A 15,934-nucleotide genomic window follows, 5' to 3' on the forward strand; every position below is an offset into this window, starting at 1 on the left:
AAAAAAAAAGGCAAGTATCAAGTGAAAATCAACATGGAACAGGAAAGGAGGTGGCAGTATTGAATCTGTTTCCAACGTTTGAGAACCAGCAGGTGTGAAGGAATTAGGATAAGTATTTATTAAGTTATTTGGTCCTCTCTCCTTAGTAAACAGGAAATGTTTAGTTGATTTTTCCAGCCTAGGGGTGCTAAAAAAGTTACTACAACACTTAGGACATGAAGTAAACATTTAAGACCCTCTGTTCTATTTTCTTTATTTTAAGATTGGGAAACTGAGGCACCTAGCAGTTGTTCGCCCAGCATCACAGAGTTAGGAAGCTAGGGTTTCAGTCCAGCACTAAACAACAAGGCCTTCAGGAACTGTTTTACCACTAAATGGTTTACCAGAGACAATTTAAACGTGTGCTAGGTAAACCACTGAAACAAATTAGGTTCTGGACAAAGCATCAAAAGATCTGTTTAAACTTTGTGATCTAAAATTAAGTGTGTCCTGTAATTTTGGAAAATTCTTAAAAGACCAGAATATAAAAGAAACACCCCTTTTATAACAGATAATTTGAGGACACAAACCTTGCCTGCGTCTCATCCCTTGCCTCACCAAGCTCCTTCCAGCTCTATGCATGCTATTTCCTCTGCAAGGAAGGGCCCCTGTCTTTCTTAGTCTTCCAGCCTCCACTTGCATGTTATCTGCTCCGGGGATTCTCCCTCATTCACCCAACCGATTTTCTCTATTCACCAATAAAAAACACTGTGCAATTTGTAATGACCTTGTTAACAAATTCACTTATTAGACTGTGGGCTAGGGACTGCTGGCCCCTCTTGTGCTGCCTGGTAGTGGGTGCTAGTATCAACATTCTTTCCTCCCCGAGGCCCACAGGGACAAGAGCCAAACACCAGCAGCATGGTGGAGGCCAGTCCCCTGTGCTCTCCACCCTTTCCTGTGAGGCCCTTGCCACATGCACTCTGACTCCAGATTCCAAAGTGTATCTAAATGCCAGGAAGGCAGTTTCCAGAGAGTTCCCTAAGGCCAGGGACCAGTATTGCCATGTTTGATGAAGGGAGTTTGTGCTTCTTCTAATCTCAGTAGCTGCCATACTCAAAATCACTTTAGAAGTAAAGCTTTGACACCCTCCCTCTGGAAACTCAGAAGAGCCTAGAGCATTGTTATTTTAAAACACTTATTTTCTAAAAACGTAAACTTTTGTGCCTACTACAAACAATTAAAATCAAGAGAGATCCATGGAGAGATGGGAAGGGGTGGGTAATTATTATCAACAAAACCAATGAGAGGGAACAAATGTATTGGGCCAAAAATCTAATAAGTATGAGAATTCTGGAGCAGCTCTGCAGGAAGCAAATTACTCTTCTGTGTCTTCACAGATAATACACAGGAGAGGCAATTGATTAACTTGCGCCATGTTGGCCTCAGCATTAACCTGTATCCCTAAAGTACTTAACTCTTACCCAGGAAACTGCTTACTTAACTTGCATTAGGACACACAGGGCCAATGTAGGTTTGCTGTTCACAGCTTCAAATTCAATTTAGGGGATCCCTGTTCCAATTTCCTGTAGAAAGTTACTCCATGTTCTAATACATCAGTGTCAAGAAACGCAGCCTTTACTTAATTTCTTCTCATTATTCATACAACCAGGGATCACCCAGAGCAATTTCTCCTCCTTTGTGTACCTAACAACAATGATGAAGCTTTTACTTTTCATCCTTTCAAGTGCCAGCTGCTCTGAGGTCTCCCTTCCCTCAAAAGCAAGTCCTTTAGAGACCCTTGATCAGCTTTCTTGGGGGTCTCTGCACGGTGACATAGCTTGTGACAATGACATCCAAGTTAAATTGCCAATATTTCTAATTGATTCATATTTTAAAAGGTAATGCAGAATCAGAAAGCATGAAGACTAGCCCCAAGCTTCCACGTCACCTTGGGTCAGACACATTTCTCCATTGCCCTGTGACTCTGCTTGTAAAATGAGAGGCTGGGCCTGGATCAATGTGTCTCAAGCTTGATAAGCCACAGAGCCATTTGCTCAAAGGCAGCCATGTGAGAAAGCCCAGTCAAGAGACAAATAACACAGAGCTGCTTTGGTAAAGAAGAGGGGGAAGGGGATCTCAACTCCCTGCCCTCAAAGACCTCCTGCCCTAGAGGCAACCCCCAAAATTTCCATGAAGCCCCTGGAGTCCCCAAAGCACAGGCTGCAAACTACCTATCTCAGTTATCTTGACAAGCCCCTCAAATATGATAAAATAAGTCTAGCGCTCCAAATTTCCTTTGCACAAACAAACCATTCTTAATAAAACTGTAATGGAAAAATAATTCATGCATTTTATTTTCTATTTAATGCATTTATGTATTTCCTACAATAAGCATACATTATTTTAATAATCAGAAGAAAACAAACATTACTAAAGGGAAAACAATTTACATAGATTTAAAAAAAACTAAGGCACAGAAAAGACAAGCTGGGAAGATGTGCGTACCCTTCTGGCGTCATATGCTATCATTAACTGCTAATTACCTTCTTTCCTTCAGAGGAGCAAAATATCACAAATGTTGGGAAAAGGTCTGATGAGTCACCAAACATTGCCTGGCTCTCAGTAACGTCACTGAGTCCTATACAGACTTGCGTAAATACTTACTTTCATCTTTGGGTGGGGCAGGGGTGCTGGAGGGAAGAGAGACAGCACTAAGTAGAGGCACTCCAGCCTAACCCCTGATGGGCTGCTGCACCATCAGCAGAAAACAAAACATGACCTTCCCACACCTCAGGTTTCTTCTACCCTAACACCCACCTCACTCAGCTGAGCAGCACTGAAATTCAATATATGTAAATTAAGTGTGTTGTCAATAAACAATGGGAGTTTCTAAGCCCCTAAATTTTAATTACATTTATACTCAAATCCTGGGAATCTGCAATAAAGGAGGGGAGTAATAGCAGGGTTACCTACAGTCAGGGGCAACACACCCCATCCTGGCCTATTTCTCTTAAAGCCTAGATTATCACAGAAGCCTCAGAAGAGCTCTCCCAGGGGGATTTTTTTTTTTTTTGAGACATAGTCTCATTATGTCGCCCTTGATAGAGTGCCGTGGCATCACAGCTCACAGCAACCTCAAACTCTCGGGCTTAAGCAATTCTCTTGCCTTAGCTTCCTGAGTAGCTGGGACTATAGGCGCCCGCCGCAACACCCAGCCTTTTTTTTTTTTTTTTTTTTTTTTTGTGTGTAGTTGTCATTGTTATTTAGCAGGCCTGGGCTGGGCTCGAACCCGCCAGCTTTGGTGTATGTGGCTGGCGCCCTACCCACTGAGCTACGGGTGCCATCCAGAGCACGCAGGGTACACATGGTCCACAGGTTTCCTTTGATCTGCATGCAACAAGCAGCCACCAGCATCATCTGCCCTGGGAAAGCACCAGCTTCCAACAAGGACACCCTGAAGAAGGGAGCAGAAGAGCCTACACCCACCCAATGGCCCCATCCACAACTCCAGCCATATCTACAATCTGATTCAGAAGGCTGTCCTCACTTACCTCAGCCAGGCCAAATTTCCAATCTTCATCTCACCTGAGTTGGAAAGATGGATAGGGCTTTGAATTAAAAGCTTTCCCTCACTGCCTCCTGGACTCTGAGATGTTTGTGAGCCCAAAAGTAAATAGGGGGGTTATCACTGTCAAAGGAGGACAATTACCCCCAAAAATGTGAGCATATCAATAAGAATCTGAAAGCAACTTTTCAGGAATATAGGACACAATGCAAATTAAATGTCTCAGCACTGAATATATATCATTACCTAATCTCTCAGAAAGTCTGGGTACTGTCAACATGTTACCTGCAGGGTCAGCCCAGGCATTATCTTCTTTCCCTAGAAGGACTTAAGCAACCTTTGTCCTCTGTGCCCAACTTGCTCCCTCCAAAACTGCTCCCACTATCTTGCTGATACCATCAAACCAACTCTTGGAGGTGGTCCTACAAGTCAGGCTCCCTTCACACCCCTGCGCCTTTGCCCGGGCTCAGCAGCTCTCCAGCAGAAAGCTGTTCCAAATCACAGGAAAGAAAGGAGGGAAGGAGGGGGACTCTACAGATTTATTGCCAAGTCTGCCCACTTGCTCTTGACCTGCCCTTTCCTTCTCTATCACCATGGTGTGTCATTCATTTATTCATTCACTCACTCAGGACATGCATGTCTATCCACACCGATTCTGTGTAAGGTAGGGAACCTAAGAAGTATAGCATCTGGCTCTGGCCTTAGCTGACTCACAACCAACGGTCCCACAACTGTGCCCAGGTCAGACACTGGTGCTGAAGATGCATAGGGAGGGGAATGTGAAGCTGAGGGCCCAGCTCTGCTGCTTGGTAGCATTGTGACCTTGGATAAGCCCCCTAGGAGGGACCCAGGGCCATCTATCCTGCTGCCACTGGTCACTCTCACTCAATCCATGGCTCTTCACCTAAACACAGACAACTCTAGCTAATTCTCAATTTCCTTACCAAATGCCCAAACAGTCACTCCTGTGCAAACTGGGGCTATCTATGTGGAAATCCCAGTACACAATGACTGCTTATATTGACTCACTGGACTTTGCCACAGCTCTGAGTGTGCCAAGAACAGCAGGCACAGCTGCCTGCGCTCCACAGTGCAGCCCACACCAGCAACAATTAAGAGTCAAGCCAACTACACAGGTGTCAATGTCAGAGGGGTTCGCCCTTCTCTTTCCCATGCCCTGCTTTGAACCTGGGCCCCATGTGCCTTGCACAAGCCAAAGTCTCTAAGCCTTGGGAAGCCTGCATCCCTTCTACTACCCACAGCCCTGCTGACCATCTTCTCTGGACAGAAGCCCATGGCCACCCCTCAGCAAGCACATCTCTGTCCCAGGCTGTACCCCTACAACATGTCAGGGAAGAGAATGCATCATCTTTTCCTCAGATGCCCCATCTAAGCACCTGACAACCTCAAAAGCCTAAGGACAGCCTGGCCCTGCCTCTAAATGGCCAATTACAGAGAGCAATGTCCATGTAGCATCCCAAAAAGTACTCACACCAAGGCTTCTGCATGTCTACATCACAAGAGCTGCTACAGGGAGGGTGATGGCCATACCAACACATATGCCAGAGCCTCTGGTAGGCTCTGCAGACCACCCCACTCCCCAGGGACCAACCCTGCTCCCACCCTTTTGCATGTTCCCTTGCTAGTGCAGGCTTCCATGTAGAGGGCTCCCAGAGTAAGTTATTCATTCAGTCTTTCCCAAATAAAAACAAAAGCAGGACGAGATTTAAAATGAGATAACAGTAAAGAGGTATAATAACAGAGTTACCGACCCTCCAGCGGCCCCAAGTGGCCCCAGCTTCCTTCTCCACCCTACCCCAGGAATTCCCAAAACCCTGAGCTCAGTCAGCATCTTTGTTCAAGCTCTGCCCCAGATTTAGACTCTTTACTTAGCTGACATCTGCCACCTTTCACAGATGAAAAGCTGAGTCCTGGCTTGGTGCCTGTGGCTCAAGCAGCTAAGGCGCCAGCCACATACACCTGAGTTGGCAGGTTCGAATCCAGCCCGGGCCCTCCAAACAACGACGGCTGAACCGAAAAATAGCCGGGTGTTGTGGCAGATGCCTGTAATCCCAGCTACTTGGGAGGCAGAGGCAGGAGAATAGCTTGAGCCCTGGAGTTGGAGGTTGCTGTGAGCTGTGATGCCACAGCACTCTACCCAGGGTGATAATTTGAGGCTCTGTCTCAAAAAAAAAAGAAAAGCTGAGTCCTGTGAATTTAGGTGGGGGGAGGCAGGAAGTAGCATCTCAGGTGGTAGCAAGGGGACAGACAGATCCTGACACAGAAAAGACAGGGCTACTGTTAGGATACAAGTCAGAAGGGTTAAGTAGAGGGGTCCAGGCACACCTGTCCCAAATTCAGACAATGGAACAAAGAAGGAATAACTATGTCACTCACTACAGGGGCTGTCCCAGCAGAAGACCACAACTACAGGGCAGGAGGCCCATGCCCCTGCCCAACAGGACAGGAAACGTACAGGCAAGAAGAGGGATAAGTATATCCTTTGATTTTCAGAGTCAAGATCTTGGCCCCAGGGAAAACCAGGCTAGGTCAGCCAACTGATGCGGGACAGAACACTGACCCATTGAGTCCCATGGGAACGCCAGACCCCTACCAGACCTTGTCCCTGGAAGGAAACACTATAGAGATAAAGATGTATTTGCACTTCCCCAAAAGGGCCTTGCATACCTCCTGCTCCAGCCACTACAGGTAGGGGCCCCTGTTTACCAGATAAGAACACAGAGGTGATGAGTGTTCTACCTCCCAAGGAGGCAAGGTCAAGGTGAAAATACGAGCAATGACACCATCAGTGGCAAACACAGCTTTTGTGCAGCAGGCCCTCACTGCTGTGAATAATGCTAATTCTCTAAGAAAATGACAACCAGGCTCGGCTCCTGCAGCTTAGCAGCTAGGATGCCGGCCACATACACAGGGGCTGGTGGGTTCGAACCCGGCCAGGGCCTGCCAAACAACAATACAACTACAGTAAAAAAATAGCCAGGCGTGGGTGGCGCCTGTGGCTCAGTGAGTAGAGCGCCGGCCCCATATACCGAGGGTGGCGGGTTCAAACCCGGCCCCGGCTGAACTGCAACCAAAAAATAGCCGGGCGTTGTGGCGGGCGCCTGTAGTCCCAGCTGCTCAGGAGGCTGAGGCAGGAGAATCGCGGAAGCCCAAGAGCTGGAGGTTGCTGTGAGTCCTGTGACATCATGGCACTCTACCGAGGGCGGTAAAGTAAGACTCTGTCTCTACAAAAAAAAAAATAGCCGGGCGTTGTGGCGGGCACCTGTAGTCCCAGCTACTTGTGAGGCTACAGAATCACTTAGGCGCAAGAGTTTGAGGTTGCTGTGAGTGGTGATGCCATGGCACTCTACCAAGGGCCACATAGTGAGACTCTGTCTCAAAAAAAAAAAAAAGAAAAAGAAAATGACAACCAGGTTCCTAACATCTGAATTACTCCTTCAGGGCAACTCAGGAGGGTGCAAAGAACATAAGTTTCGGAAGCAAACAGCCCTGGACTGTAGCCTCAGCTCTGACACCCTGTAGGACCATGACCCTAGGCCCTCTGAACCTCCCATGTCCTCCTTAAATCTCAGAGGTTTCAGGAGAATTAATCATGTGTGTATGACACCCAGCACCTCACTGGGCACATGGGTGGGACCTCAGCAAATGGGAGTTTTTATCACTACCAAAAGCCAATCTCAGGAAGCCAGCCACCGCGAGTTCTTATGATAGTGGATACAGCCTCTGTGGCCTCATTCTACTCAAGGCACTTCATCAAGCAAGCCAAAAACCAGGCAAATGGGAATTAACTTAATGCTCTGTTTGGCAGTCCTTCCCTAGGTCCATCACCCATTCACCCATTCTTACTCCCCGGAAGCTGCCAACCAAGCAAACTGGAATATTGATCGCCACAATCATCTCGATGGACGCCTAAGGGCCACGCACTTTCCTTGTGTTTCAATTAGAAGAGTGGGCCTACCATTCTAATTCCACCTCATTCTGCCAACTTCTCTCTGGGCAACAAATGAGCTCCTAAAAATTTGAGTTCATCAGCAATCTATTAATGGAATCACACCTTCACATTGATTTTCCATTATCATTGCAAAATGATACATATTCATTTTCCATCTTCAGTTTGAAGTACAGGAAAGGAACCAGGAGTTGCTGGACCTGTGCCAAGCTCTGAGCATCAGTCAGGGTTGCCATGTTGCTGACTGTGCTCACCAGCAGGCTGAGTGGCACCAGCTCCACGGCACAAGAAACATCAGGGAGAGATTGAGGGCCTTTCCCAGGCTGAAAGTAGAAACAGCCATGGGTCTGTCCAACTCCTTCCCGGGAGTCCCAATGAACCCACTAAGTCTGAGACTTTTGCCTCCAGGTCATTCCCCCAGCATTTGGCTATACATACCTTGGTTGGAAAGGCAGCCTATCACTCTAATTCAATGCAGCCCAAACCAGCTTTGCTTTCTGCAGTGGGGCTGGGTACTATGGCCTCTCCAGGCCTCTTAGAGCAGGGAACCTCAACCGGGATAGGATAGAAGGGAGACCTATTTTCTCTATACATCCTTTCATCTCTTTTAAATTTGTACCAAATTCATGTATTCCTTAAAAATAAGTTTTAAAAGAAGTAAAAATGGTCTTCTTCCCTCTGGGGAGGCTTACTTGATAGAAACGATCAGATATCATCTATAAAAGAAATTTTAATTCACTCCAACAACCATTTATTGGACACTTTTGAGGTAGGCAAGACAGTGCCACAAATGTAATGAAACTCAGCTGTCAACTCCTCAGAGAGGGATAGGCCTTTCAAGACCTAAGGGTGCCCTCCCAGCAGGTCTCCCGACAACTGGCTGGCTGTGTAGATCTAATCCCTGTGGCATTTTATTTCATGCCTGTGGCTCTGCTCCACGGTGATCACAAGGTATTAGTAACTTCTTCTCTACTTGCTTAATGACTTCCTCTGGAGCTCACACAGAGGAAAGACCGATTCAGAATCATGAATGCTCATTTCAACTACTCCACAGGAAGAGTTCAGGGGACACCTGTAATCCTCTCATTAACTCATTTAGCTTCGGTTAGTTTGGAGATCACAAAACTACTCATCTTAAAAGGGCCTTGGAGATCATAAGAGAACATCAGTGTTTTCCAGAGGAGAAATTAATCCCAGAGATTACCTGATTTACCCAAAGTCTCATCTCATAAACTGTAGAACCATGCGTGGGCCCCTGGTTACTGACTCATCATTCCCTCCATCCTCCGTGTCCCACCTGTCTTGTCCCCATCCACAACAATAACTCACAAAGACATGAGTCACTCTCTTGCCCAGATCACGCCTGTAAAGTCAGGGGGTTGTTTTTTTAGGAGAAAGTAATAACAAAAGAGAGGGGGGAAACTGTCTTAAATAAAGGTTGTCCTTCCTGTGATGGATGGAAAGCTTTGGGGCGTGCATCGAAATAGTGCATGATTATACTGAGGTAATAATGGCTGTCACATGTCAGGAGAGCAGATGTCACTATCTTTTGACAGAGGGCACTTGGAAAGAAGTTACAAATAGAAAGCTTTCCCTTTACCTTCTGAGGAGTAGAATAATAATTCACCTGAATTGTCAAGATCTGTTCCAGGAGCATTTATGCAATAGAGAGAGGTTCAGAAAACTTCCCATGCCATTATGGGCATTCATGGGAGTAGCAGTAATAACCAGGTTTTAAATGCTTCGCCCGATTGAGTGAAAGTACTTTTCAGCACTCATTGCTCCTTCATCAGCACCTCCAAATGCCAGCTGCATCCCAGGAGGTGCACCAGGAAGAGTGAGTCCAAGCCCCCCTCCAGGAGTCCATGCTAAGAATTACATCCAAGCCCTAGAATTCCACAGAGAAAATGACAAGTGCCTGCATACAGAAAACAGGCAGAACTAAGAACAGCACAAAATCTCTCAGGAGAAGAGAGGCCAGGTGCCCAGACGGGCTCCCGGGTGGGAGTTCAGGTGATTACTCATCCTTAGACTCTCTAGTATTTTTCCATTCCTCTTTAAGAACATGTTTTTCCTTTAAAATCAGAAACAAAGTAAAAAACAAGCCTCCAAAAAGAAAAATTTAAACAAACAAATCCAAGAAAAAGGACCACAAGAACCTGCTGGTACAAAGCTATGGAGAGGAAGAAGTGATTAATGCAGGGACAGGGGTCCCACAGAGCAGGGGTCTCAAGGCAGCAGCCTGAAGAAACAAGGACTTGCCCATGGGGACATAAGCAAGGTGCACAGGAAGCCTCAGACACTGTGGAAAAGAAAGGGGCTAGACCCCACAACACTTAAGACCTCGATGGGCACAACTGGTCTGAGACAACTGAATCAAGCAGAGAAAAATGTGATAAACAAGGAAATGCTTAATTAGTCCATGCCGAAGGGATCAATAGGGACAGACAGAGGCCTCGGTGGAACCAGGGACCAGACTGTGCTGGCTCAGTGGAGCAGAGGCTGCAGCCTGGGGAGAGGGGGGCCTCACCCACCCTAGGAACCATGAGCAGCCGCCGACGCACCCCGGAGGCCCAGAGGAAATATTATTGCGAGACAAAAACTGAATTATGAAATCCACAAGCAATAATTAGTTTAAATTACTACTTCTACTTGAATAATTAAACACGCTTATTTTCACTCACTGATGTTTTATTCATTACCATACATCTTTCCTGAAAGTTGTTTTTAACGTGAACATTCTTTTATTTGCAAAGATCCCACAGAGATTTACTATGCTAATTTCAAACCTTTCTTCTAAAATAAAAACAATAACAAAAACACTACCAGATTATCATCCATTAGTGACTGCTGTGTGGGCTCCATTATCAACTTAAGTCATAGCAACTGGCTAGAAATACTGTGGGTAGTTGTAAAGTTATTCACACACCAAAGATTCCTCCTTAAAATTCACTACTGAAAGGGTGTTATTTAAATAAGCTAGAAAATGATTATGAAAATAAAAAGACCCAAGTGCAGAAAGACCATTTAGGCACAGAAAGTGCCTTTTGCTTTTTATCACACCCTCTATTAATGAAAATGTTTTTGCATTTCCACAAATAATGTTTGAATTTTATAAGTCTTATTTTTACACACTGGAGCCGAGATATCCAGAAGCACCATAATAAGGGTTTAAGGTTTTTATTAAACAAAGTTACTTTTGGGAGTAAGAACTAACTTAAATATAATCCATGAACTAACTCTTCCCTGCTGGGCTATTAGCTGGTGCTGGCTAAATGGCAAAACTCCAAATCCTAGCTAATGCCAACAAGCTGGGCCTATGTCAAACCCAGAAAGGAGAAAGGCTACCACCACTATAAACCAACTCCATGAAGGACCAGGAGTCAACAACCCTCTGAGGAGACCACAAAGCCTAGTTAATGTGCAAGCATGCGGGTTGTTCTGCAGGAATGATAACAGCTGGACTGACTGGGATTACTATGACAAATATCAAGGAACATTACTGCAGTAAAGGGCAGACACACAGGCACGAGTGTGTGTGTGCATGCACACACACATGCATACATACATCCCAACTCTGTTACTCAAGGATCAACTCATCAAGAGAAGGAACTGTGCTTTTCACGCTCCTGGCACCCAGCAACACCTAACCCCATGTCTTGGAAACGACCAGTCCTCATGGAATATTTGCTGAATGAAACTAAATATCTGAAAATTTTCTAAGGCCCCAAATCTTTTAAAAGCAATCGTTCATTCATCCCAGTAATTCAACAAATGAGTGTAACTCTCCCCTGATGTGTAACTCAAGTTACTCCTGGATCCTGCAGCACCCCCTCCTTTGATCTACTGTTTTCCCTCAGTTAACAGAAGTTCAAGTGAGTCTTTTTCACACAGTTGGTACCAGTCTTCTGGAGCAATAGGGAAGTTAAGTGGATTACTCAAATTGTGAAGTTTCAGTTTTGAAATAAAAAACGACTATCTACTAAACAGAATTATGAGCTGTGGCACTGATTGATTTGGCCTTTCAAAAAAGAAGGGACTTCAGAGGCCACAGGCTAGGGCTTAGCTGATTCTAGAAGTCAACATTATCTGCGTCATCTTTGTTAGAAGCATCCGGAAAGAAGAGCAGAGCTTCTGCTGGGCTTCTGTTTCCGTGGCAACAGCTTCACTGGCCTGTTGCAGAGAACGAGAATGGAAGGGAATTGAAAATGAAGGGGGAGGCGATAGGAAATGAGGGGGAGAGGGGAGGGGAAGCAAGGGCAAAGGGAGCAGAGACAAGAAGGTAGAAGGCCAAAGGAAGCAGAGTGAAAAAAGTAAAGAAAAAGACCTGAGGATTACTCAAGCCCAGGAGTTTGAGGTTGCAGTGAACTATGATGACGCCACAGCACTCTAGCCTGGGTGACAGAGCAAGACCCTGTCTCAAAAAAAAAAAAGAAAAAGACCTAAGAGAAATGATGGGGGTAGGGCAAGGAAGGAGAGGAAACATCCCAAAGCAGGGGCTTTTGTTGGGAAAATCACCTACCTTTGTGCATCTATCTGTATGCAAAGAATGCTCTAGTTTCACTCATTAAATGCATCACTTTTCAATTCTCAGTTACTGCCTCAAGACACACTCAATTATCCAATAAACCACAGGAAGGCTGTGTAAAAACGTCAATGTGGTGAGCATTCTAAATCCAAATTCTTACTCATGTCAACATTAGCCCGAAAGGCTGGTATGGTTAAATCCAGAAGGAAAAAGGAAAATAAAAAAAAAAGAAAGGAAAGGATTGAGAAACTTGTTATCATTAAACAGCCACCATTAAGTACAGGGCACTATTGGCACGTCCTAAGTGAGCTCTCTTTAAGCCTCATTAAGGTATAAACCTTCTGCTTGTCTCGTTCATGATTTAACAAGGAAATAGGGGAGGCGTCTGTGGCTCAGTGAGTAGGGTGCCGGCACCATATGCTGAGGGTGGCGGGTTCAAACCCAGCCCTGGCCAAATTACAACAAAAAAAGGGGGAAAAAAAAAAAAAAAGGAAATAGGTCTTAAAAACCAAAAGATGTTCAGTCTGAGCTTGCCTGTAGCATCAAGGCTCTGGTCCCCTGATACGGGACATCAGCCAAAGCACACGTGGGTTGACTAGGAATAAGGAACTCAAAGTAGGTGGACAAGCTCCAGTCCATTCCTCACCACCCTCCACACTCTCCCCTCAAGTAAACAAAATTATTTGTTAAATAACAAGAGGCCTTTAAATGCAACATGGTATCCGGGATTGGATCATGAAACAGAAAAAGGACATTAATGGAAAAACTGGTAAAATCCAAATAAAGTTCATACTTTAGTTAACATCAGAGTTGCACTGATGTTAATTGCTCAGTTTGATAAATGCACCAGGGTTATGTAAGATGCTAACATTAGTTGAGTGAAACATATATAAGTAACTCTGTTATTACTTTTATAACTCTTCTATAAATCCAAAACATTATTTTTAATGTTACAAAAAAAAAATAACAAGGGATGTTTAAAAGTAAGACTCCCGTTTTTCTAACAATGATTTATCTTTTTTATATAAAACCAATGCCCTTGATGGGGCTTAACTATCATAAAGTTTTATTGGAATGCTGGCTGAAACTTTACAGTAAAAGCTGTACTCCTATAGAGAAAGTAAATTATTAAACTTCCAAGTGTGTCAGCAGTGTCCCTTCCCTCTAAAGCTACAACATAAGGAGTAACATGCCTCAAGGAGCAAGGGCTCTGTCCAACGGAAGCAGAGAAAGTGCTAACCTCTTCCCACTCCCCACTCCTGATCTCCTGCCTCACAAGTCCTCTTGAGGCTGGTCTCACGCCCCTAGCTGTCTGTGTCCGACCCCTTAGCATCACCCAGCTGCCCTGCAGTTTGCTGATAGCAGCACACTCTTCCACACCTCCATCCCTTTGCATAGTCTATTCCCTCTACCTGGAATGCTCTTCGCTCGCTTTGCTTCCCATCCTCTAGGACTCTCACTGTGACTCTCACTGACACTGCCCCTCACCGGAATACTCTTTATGTCCCAGAGTATCCTAGCCTCCAGACTTCAGAGCAGTCCTGATGCTGCACTGTAAGGACAGGTCTACCTGCATCTTATTCCCAATGAGCCAGGAGCCTTAAAAGGAAGCCTACGACGCAAGATTCATCTCTGTATCCCACTCCCATCCCGAGCACCCAAGTCTCACAACAGACATTGAATGAATGAAATACTATGAGTCAAGAATGCAAGCAACTCTTTTAAAAGAGAAAATACCAATAACCACCTTCCATCTTCTCTTAAAAGGTCAAAAAGAGTCTATTTGTAAGAAGTGAAGGAAGCAAGCCCTTTTAAAAGAAACAGATTTTGTTACAGAATGACAGGTCCATTTCCACCAACAATATAAGCACTGTACAAGTATCCTCTCCCAACCAGGAAGCTGAAAAGCTTTTCAAAGGTTTTGGTTTCCTTGACAACAGCATTGCTAGAGACAAGCAGAGAAATAATTAAAAAGTATGCTCCCTTCGCTCTGAACTCCTTAAGTGTTTTTAAGCAATTAACAGGCCACACTCAACAATGTCCGTGTGGACAGATCTGAGGGCATTTGTGGAAACCCCATCCTGTCACCTCTCCAGCAGACCCTCCCTCACAACTTGGGGGCCTGCCTAAAGGACTTGAGCATTTGCCCAGTACAACATTCACCATGAGAATCACAGCCTATACAGGTCAGGTAAACAACAAAAGCACTTCCCAAGGGCCAGATCTCTGGCCGAACACCACTACATTTATCCTCATAACAGTTCTGCAAGCTAAGTATTATCACAGCCACTTGACAGAATGGAAACTGAGGCACAGAAAAGAGAATAACAGCCTGTAGTCTGGCCCCCCCAAGGGGGAGCCTGTGACCTCTCCTTGGCTGACTCCTACAGATATTTCCCCCTCACCTCTCCTCTAACCTTCATCTCCTCATGGAATAGCCAAAACATAGCCCCAGAAGTAATAAATGGCCTTTCCTTTGAGCACCACTGTCCTGCTAGCCCACATCCCATGTGAGGCCATTCTCACTGGCTTCTCTGGGGCATCAAGAGCTAGGCAACCCTGTGCTACCTGCCCTAGGCTGCCAGGGCACATAGCATGAGATACAAGGCACTGGCCTGGTGACAGCAGTCAACTCTACACTTGATTTGTGTGCTTCCTTCTCCAACTGGGGTGGCTTTTAATGGTCTGTTTTGTTTTAACAGCTTTAGTGTGTTTATATCTTATTGTAAGCTTCCTCAAATATTTCCTGGATTTACAATTTATAAATAAATAATAAACAAACAAACACACAAGCTGTAAGCATCAGCTCAAGACCATTACCTGGGAGTATAAACGCAAGCATCTCAACAGATACAGAACAATCAGCACTTTGATTTAGCTCCCAGCACACAGTTTCCAAAGCCCTTTCACAAACCTGGCTACATTGAGCAAATAACACTGGAGGTGAAGGAAGGAGTCAGGAAATACGTAAGACCACCTCAAGATTCTCCATCTCCCTGAGTTTAAGGGGGCCCATAAAGAATACAGTAAACTGAGCAGGTGTTATTCATTCATTCACAAATATCTTTTCAACATCTACTATGTGCCCAGCTTTCCGTTCAACAAGATGTAGTGATATAAAGGAAAAAACAAATCCCCTGCCGTCATGAAACTTATACCAGAGCTCTTGCTGTTTCACAAATAAGCTTATGAAGGCAAAATAAGAATAAGGGCCCTACCACAATCACATGACTGCCCTTTGGTGCTCCCAAGCAGGGCAGTGACTAGAACAAACCCAGAATGTAGAGGTCCAGAAAGGCATGAGCTCAGATGCCAACTTTGTGCTTAGCAATTACATGTCCTTCAATATCCTTCTGTGGTCCTCAGTCTTCTGGTCTGTAAAATGAGCATAAGAATGCTGCTGTTTACATTGTAGAGTGCTCACCAGGTACCTAGTACTCCCTCTCCTAAGAAGTTTTTCCATGGATTCTCTTGTTTAATCCTTGAAAAACTGAGATAGATGTTCTTACTATCCCTGATTTACTGATGGGGAAACTAAGGTCCAAAGAGTTAAATAACTTATTTTAAGCCACACAGAAAGCACTGGGGCTGGTGTTGAACCCCAAAGTGGGACTCCCAAGCTCAGCTAATTTCCTTGTGCCCCAGCTGTGGGTTCATGAGATGTAAAACCTCAATGTGGTGCCCTACCCAGGACAAAAACAGGAAACAGCAGCATCCTCATGCTGCTGACCGTCCAGGCCTAAAGCCAACGACTGGCCTAAGCACTGCACCTGATGCTCCTGACAGTCCCCTCCCCAGTTGGCACAGCTCAGGGCTGCCCTCCCTACACCCCTGGCCACTCATCTCCTCACTTTCCGAGACTCAGCTCAACCTCCACTTCCCAGAAGCT

General features: G+C 45.2%; 1 protein-coding gene across 6 annotated transcripts in view; it reads right to left on the minus strand.

Annotated features, from left to right (window-relative positions):
- WDR25 (WD repeat domain 25) overlaps nt 1-15,934 on the minus strand; it is a 183,905-nt gene that overhangs the window by 147,548 nt on the left and 20,423 nt on the right. Inside the window, exon 2 of one of the 6 annotated variants that reach the window (XM_053601663.1) lies at nt 15,320-15,420. The exons of the other annotated variants lie outside the window; for them this stretch is intronic. Within the exon in view, the coding sequence (XP_053457638.1) occupies nt 15,320-15,346 (27 nt within the window). The 5' untranslated portion in view covers nt 15,347-15,420. The remainder of the gene's footprint in view (nt 1-15,319; nt 15,421-15,934) is intronic. 6 annotated transcript variants of the gene reach the window in all.

Source organism: Nycticebus coucang, chromosome 9 (assembly GCF_027406575.1).
Source record: "Nycticebus coucang isolate mNycCou1 chromosome 9, mNycCou1.pri, whole genome shotgun sequence".
Lineage (NCBI taxonomy): Eukaryota > Metazoa > Chordata > Mammalia > Primates > Lorisidae > Nycticebus > Nycticebus coucang.